This window comes from Actinia tenebrosa, unplaced genomic scaffold, assembly GCF_029948245.1.
Source record: "Actinia tenebrosa isolate PJP-AT-01 unplaced genomic scaffold, QUT_ActTen_1.0 PGA_scaffold0__85_contigs__length_37466705, whole genome shotgun sequence".
Taxonomy (NCBI): Eukaryota; Metazoa; Cnidaria; class Anthozoa; order Actiniaria; family Actiniidae; genus Actinia; species Actinia tenebrosa.
The window spans coordinates 9,574,324-9,581,266 of record NW_028292569.1 but is presented as its reverse complement, the minus strand read 5'-3'; the positions used below and the strand labels follow the sequence as shown (position 1 = coordinate 9,581,266).

At 45.4% G+C, this 6,943-nt stretch overlaps 1 protein-coding gene across 1 annotated transcript; it reads left to right on the top strand.

The window, feature by feature from the left end:
- The first annotated feature begins 1,188 nt into the window (after window positions 1-1,188).
- LOC148913409 (uncharacterized) lies at window positions 1,189-1,899 on the top strand. Its single transcript, XM_089031743.1, has one exon. It carries the CDS (start codon window positions 1,189-1,191, stop codon window positions 1,897-1,899), a length of 711 nt encoding a protein of 236 aa, XP_088887869.1.
- The last annotated feature ends 5,044 nt before the right edge of the window (window positions 1,900-6,943 follow it).

Here is a 6,943-nt window from a genome sequence, read left to right as displayed (position 1 = left end):
TGAAGGAACTCCCTCGGTCGCAGTGAATGAGCCTACGCTGAAAATGGGCTGGGCCCTAAAAAGTACCAAGCAGCGCAAGCGCCACTCAGAAAAAACAGAAGAAATACCTGCTAGAAATATATCAAATTGGCGAGCAAACTAGTCAAAAGGCCGATCCTGTCTCCGTTTCAAAAGCTATGAGAAAAGCTCTCCAGTGGCGAACCTATGTTCTATCTACCACAGAATTCCTGACATCCCAGCAAGTTTCTTTCGCGAGTCACAGGAAAAAAGAAATGTCAAGATTATGAAGAATTTCAAAAAGATCAACAGGAAGTTGAAACAGAGAAACTATTGCAAGACTTACAGAGTGAGGTTCTTAGCGTAGTTTCCACCCGCCATCCAATCATATACGACGTTTACGACTTTTGCGACTTGGCCTCTCGCAAGAAGTTAGACAGGTTTTCTATTCTGGTGTTGCAAGATATCTGTTTCATTTTTCACTTAGATGTTTCTGGCATTAAAGTTAATTGCAAGAAACCGTACATTAATCCTTTTGTTTTAGAGCGAATTTTATAAATTTACACATGTGTCTTGTCATATATTAGACTAGAACCTGCCTAGCAACAACCACTTCCGGTTGTCACATACGGGACTTTATCTGTGACGTCAGACACGTTTGTTTTAGAAATGTAGAGTTAGTTTGTCCGACTTGTAAAACCGATTCTGAATGAACGTTCATTAAAAACCTTTCAAGACAACAATTGGCGACGAGGATGGGATTATGGCGTCTTTTGGAAAAATAGAGCAGTTTAATGGACAAGAAGCGGAATTTGAAGAATATGTAGAGAGGCTGGAGCAGTATTTTGAGGCGAATGACCTGGGCGAATTAACCCTGAATGGAGATGGTTCAAACGAGGCAGACGTTGAAGCCCGTTTAAGGAAAAGACGTGCTATTGGCCCTGAAGTCTTATTGGCCCTGCGACATACTCAGCCCTACGAAACATAATTTCTCCTAGCAAACCAGCGGAGAAAACGTATGAAGAGTTGGTAGCGGTCTTACGAAACCGTTTTGCACCGACAAAATCCGAGACAGTACAAAGGTACAAATTTCATTCACGTATACGAAGAGAAGGAGAGAAAATAGCCGATTACGTAGCTGTCCTGAGGAAAACCGCCGAAACTTGCAATTTTGGTGATAGTCTACATGATATGCTGAGAGACCGACTCGTGTGTGGAATTAAGAACGAGAAAATTCAAAACCGACTACTCGTGGAGTCTGACCTCACTTTCGCCAAAGCCTACAAGATAGCCATTGCTCAAGAAACCGCGGCTGAGGAGGCCACAGCATTGCAAGACAGCCTCAGACCTAGCCTTTCAGTAAACAGAGTACAGAACAAGAAAGATAAGGCCGTAGATAAGCCCACGACCGTTTCCGAGAAAGGAAATCAAAAGAAATGCTTCAAGTGTGGTTCAAAGGACCACTTGGCACCGAAATGCCAACGGCCAGCTCATATAACATGCAACTATTGTAAAAAGAAAGGCCACTTGGAGAGAGTTTGCCTCTCAAAATATCCAAAGGTAGCTGGAGTGCAGACAAATCTTGTGAATACACAAGAGAGCCCCGAAAATTCCGACAGTGAACCAGTTGAGAATTACAAGCCTTTGTACCACATAGATTCGCCACAAGATGGATCCCCAATCCGTGTTGAAGTAACACTCAATGATATGCCTGTTAGTTTCCAACTAGACACAGGAGCCGGGGTGTCCCTAATGAATTATGACGATTTTAAGAAGTACTTTAATGATGCTCACCTTATGCCTTCCAGTTCCAAGTTACGCTCATACACAGGTAATCCTATTGGAGTTTGCGGCGAAAGGTTAGTCTCAGTTAAAATTGGAAACTGTGAGACACAAAACTAGTACGGCATTTCGTGACTAAGTCTTTATGTAAATATTAGAGTGTGTGACGAAATGTTCATGTAACCAGATAGTAGTTTTGTAACCAGAGATATAGATAGGGATATATTCTTACACACATGTACTGAGCATAGATCTCAAAGAAAGAAGCAGTAAATATAAGTTCCAGCAAAAACGTGTCAACTATTGGTTCGAACGGAAAGTACCGTGTGTAACATTTTGGCGACCCTGCCAGGACCGCTAATCGAGGAATTTCTCGTAAAAAGGCGGTTCTCGAGACCTGGAAGACGATTGACCTCGTGGTCGAAGAAGTTGATGTTGTGTTGGACGCACATGGATACGAAATTAGCGTTCCTTTGAATGCTTTCATCGCAAATAAGTCAAGCATTCCCTTCGTATGGTACTGAAGACTTGATGTAAGTGGCCTAAGAGGAATTAATGTCCGTTTGAACGCCAGAAAACTTTAGAGAACGTGGTTTTGCAAGATTTGGGGGTGTGGTGTAATAACAGACCAAGCCGGCTACGATGGATTTTGATTTAGAGGCTCAGCAGTTGAGATTGGAGCAAGAAATTTTAAATTTGTCGCTAGAACGCTTGCAGGAGTTAGCAGAACACCTCAAGGTGCCTTGTGAAGATGAAGGAAAACTAAAGTTATCGAGGAAAATACGGAGGACAGTCGAAGAAGTAATAGAGAGCTCAGAGGACAAACAGTTAGTCATTGAAGACATCGGCAAATTCACCAAGGAGAGCAACACAGCGCAGAAGGATGCTGAATACGACAAAGCGAAGAAAGAACTAGAGAAGATGCAAGAGAACTTCAAGAAGATGATGGAGGATTACCAGAAGCAAATCAACGAAGCAAACGAAAAGTTGGTATCTCTACAACCAGGTAACAAATCATCAAAACAGGAAGCAATCGAACCGGTATGTACTCTTAGTGACGTAGGCGTCGTAGATGTACGAAATGCACTCAGGCGCGATTTTCGTATCATTGGTATGATTGGAGGAGATACGCACAAAGACCACTTGTCTCTCGTAAGTCTCTTGAGGCAAATCGAGGTTGGTCTTAAAAACAAATACAGCGAGACAGAAGTAATCGAAGGCGTGATCAGAGCGATTAGTCCATCACTTAAATTAAGATCTTATTTAGAAATGATGCCAGCGCTAACGATAGGAAAACTTGAGCAGATTCTAAAAGCACATTATAAACAGAAATCTAGTACAGAGCTTTACCAAGAATTGACAACGGCATGTCAGGCTGCGAAGGAGTCTCCGCAAGATTTTCTAATTAGAGTCATGGATTTGCGCCAACAAGTTCTCTTTGCATCGCAAACGAACGAAGGAACTGTTAAGTATGACTCTGCGTTAGTAAATGGTTTATTTCGCCACGTGATCGAGACCGGCCTGCAGTCGGAATCCATACGCACAAAGCTTCGGCCACATCTGTTAAACGCTGACGCTAGTGACGAAGAGCTAATGGAGAAATTAAATGCTGCGGCGTCGGAAGAGTCTGAGCGCATGAGTAAGCTGAGTCCTGGGTCACGCAAAGCGCTCGTTAATCAAATTCACGCTCCTGTCGAACAAAACGATAGAAAAATACCAGCGCCAAAGAACCATGGCAGTGGGAAAGCACAGAGTGAAGATAGCTACATGGCAACGCTCAAGGCTCTTCAGGCTGAAGTGGCTGCAATTCGATCGGATTTAAATAAACCGCGCGAAAGAAGGAAGGAAGAGAGGAATGTTCGCCGTTGCACTAAATGTGAAGAAAACAACGCTGAAAGTTGTAGTCATTGTTTTAAATGTGGATCGGGTGAACACTTCGCGCGGGGTTGCAAAACAAAGTCGGGAAACTCCCGACGGCTACGCCCGGGGGACAGGGAGTAGTCCGGGAAAACAAAGAGTCCCATGTGTGCGTGTCGTGCGGAGTACAAGGGAAACAAGAAACAGTCATACTTTGTTCGGGATGTGAAAGTGTTAATTACTGTTCAAGTGCGTGTAAGTTTGCACATTGGAATGAGCACAAAACACTTTGCAATGCAATAGGCTATCTCACCCAGCAAGAGAATGAAGAGATGAGAGAACAAGGATTTTACCGCACACACCTCACGCCAGGACAACTCACCAAAGTTGTTAATTTGGTGGGGAAGAAATGCATGATAACTTGTTTGTTAAATGGTCGCAAAACTGATGCATTATGGGATACTGGGGCTCAGGTTTCTATCCTCCCCAAAGACTGGATTGACAAACAAATGGATGGGACTACCGTGCGTAAAATAGGGGAACTTTTAGATGGGCAAAATCTAAACCTGACAGCGGCCAACGGTACCCCTTTCCCATTTGAGGGTTGGGTCGAAATAGACTTTGAGCTTTTGTCAGGAGGAGAGGGAGCTAAAGTCAAAGTTCCTTTCTTGGTTTCACGAGACCAATTAGACACACCTATTATTGGGTACAATGTTATCGCAGAACTTGTTAAACGTGAAGGGGAAACAAAGGACGGAATAGTAGACAGTATGGCGGCGACAATGACTCATCTGAAAAGAAGCGACGTAGAAGGGCTAGTGAGTACGCTGCGCGCGGTTGATCCATACTGCGAACTTGCCGAAATTAAAACTTGCAAGCGAGACATTGTAATACCCAAAAAGCAAGCAACAATTATAAAGTGCTCAGCAAAGGTTGGTCCGACTGAAGGTAAGATTCCAGTTTTGTTTGAACCAGACCCCCAAGCCTCGTGGCCGAGTGAAATAAATGTACCAGAATCTGTAGTGACTATCTCGGGAGGCTCATCCAGTCGCGTGAAAATCAGTGTCGAGAACCACTCTGACCATGACGTACGTATTAAGGGCCACACTGTTCTCGGTAGCCTCTACCAAGTACGGTCGGTGACACCTGTCGAGGTAACACGGAGAGATCTACCATGTCAACAAGCGACACCACCCAGCGAAACGGATTTTAGCGCCGAGGAAATCTCCCACCTACCTAGCGTAGACGGCCTGACAGACGAGCAAAAGAACATCGCTCTGAGCATGCTCAAAGAAGAGGCCCACAGTTTCTCCCAAGACGACAACGACATCGGCTGTGCTGAAGAGCTGCAAATGTCTATCAACCTGTCAGACACCAGACCAGTCCAGAAAACGTACACAGCAATCCCGAGACCTCTGTATCCTGAGGTAAAACAGTACGTGGAGGACCTTCTAAACCGTGGCTGGATACGACACTCGAGATCCTCTTACTCTTCACCAGTAGTGTGCGTTCGTAAGAAGGATGGCAGCCTACGTCTGTGTGTCGACTATCGTCAGCTGAACGAGCGCACAGTTCCAGACCGACACCCACTGCCGCGTGTGCAGACAACTCTAGAGAACCTTGGAGGGAACAGCTGGTTCTCGTTGTTGGACCAAGGAAAAGCCTATCACCAAGGATTCATCCATCCATCTTGTCGAAACCTTACAGCATTCGTGACTCCATGGGGCCTCTATGAATGGGTTAGAATTCCTTTTGGTTTAATGACAGCGCCTGCTGAGTTCCAACGATTCATGGAAGGCTGTCTCCACGACATGCGAGATGACTGTTGCGTCCCCTACATCGATGACGTCATCGTGTACAGTAGGACTTTTGAGGACCATGTCGAGCACATCCGACAGGTTCTACGTCGTTTACGATCCCATGGTATTAAGTTAAAACCTGCTAAGTGTAAGCTGTTTCAAAGAGAAGTCCGTTACCTGGGACAAATCGTATCCGCAGAAGGATATAAACCCGACCCATCGAACGTTGCCGCAGTACTAGTACTGAAAAACTCGCAACCCAAAACAGTCGGGGATGTAAGAAAACTTCTCGGGCTGGTCGGATATTATCGGCGATATATTCAGGACTTCTCAAGGATTGCGTGTCCTCTGTTTGAACTCCTACAAGGACGAAACGAAACTAGCACACCAGAACAGTGCAAGAAAACGTTCCGCCGTGGAAAACGAAGTCAGCCTGCCGTTTCGTCCTCGCAACCAGTAACCTGGGCAGCCAAGCATCAGGAAGCCTTAGAGAAGCTGCTGAATTGTTTGGCTACACCACCCATACTTGGTTATCCAGACTACAACACGTCGTTTGTACTGCACACAGATGCATCAAAGGAGGGATTAGGAGCCGTGCTCTATCAAAGGCAGAACGGTATTATGCGAGTGATAGGGTATGGTTCGCGGGCACTCACGAAGGCTGAGAAGAATTACAACTTACATTCAGGCAAACTAGAATTCCTAGCATTAAAATGGGCTATTTGTAACCATTTCCGCGAATATCTCTATTACGCACCGCAGTTTACCGTCTACACAGACAACAATCCCCTTACGTATGTACTGTCGACAGCTAAATTGAACGCGACCGGCCAACGTTGGGTAGCAGAACTTGCTGATTTCAGGTTTTCAATCAAGTATCGCCCAGGTAGCGTAAATGGTGACGCCGATGCTCTCTCGAGAATGCCTCTTGACATCAACACCTACATGGAATCCTGCACAACCACGACAACGAGAGAAGACGTCTCAGCGGCCTTCAATGGACTCCATGCTCAAGAGAAAGGTGAAGCCGTCTGGATAGCAGCAGTGGGTGGTACTCTAATAACTCCAGATGAAGAAATGTTGAGTGGAGTGACAATTAACGGCCTCCCAACAGATACCATTTTGGAAGCTCAACGACAAGACCCAGCAATAGGACGCGTACTAGCCATGAAGACTGAAGGACGCTGCCCCACAGTCAGAGAGATGAGGAGGGAGCAACCACAGACAAAATCTCTGGTTCGACACTGGAATAAACTACATATAGACGACTGTGGACTACTACGCCGACATATTGGAGAGTATAAACAGCTTGTACTTCCTCCACAATACCACAACTTAGTGTTCAAGGAACTCCACAAGGATATGGGACATTTAGGGGCAGAGAGGGTTGTACACCTCGCACGTGAACGAGTCTTTTGGCCAAACATGGAGAGAGACATCACTCATTTTGTATCTCACGTATGCGAATGTATCAAGCAACGCAAACCGAATCGAGAGACTCGTGCTCC

Coding starts and splice junctions, on each gene's coding strand:
- LOC148913409 (XM_089031743.1), top strand. CDS start 1,189: ATGCTGAGAGACCGACTCGTGTGTGGAATTAAGAACGAGAAAATTCAA.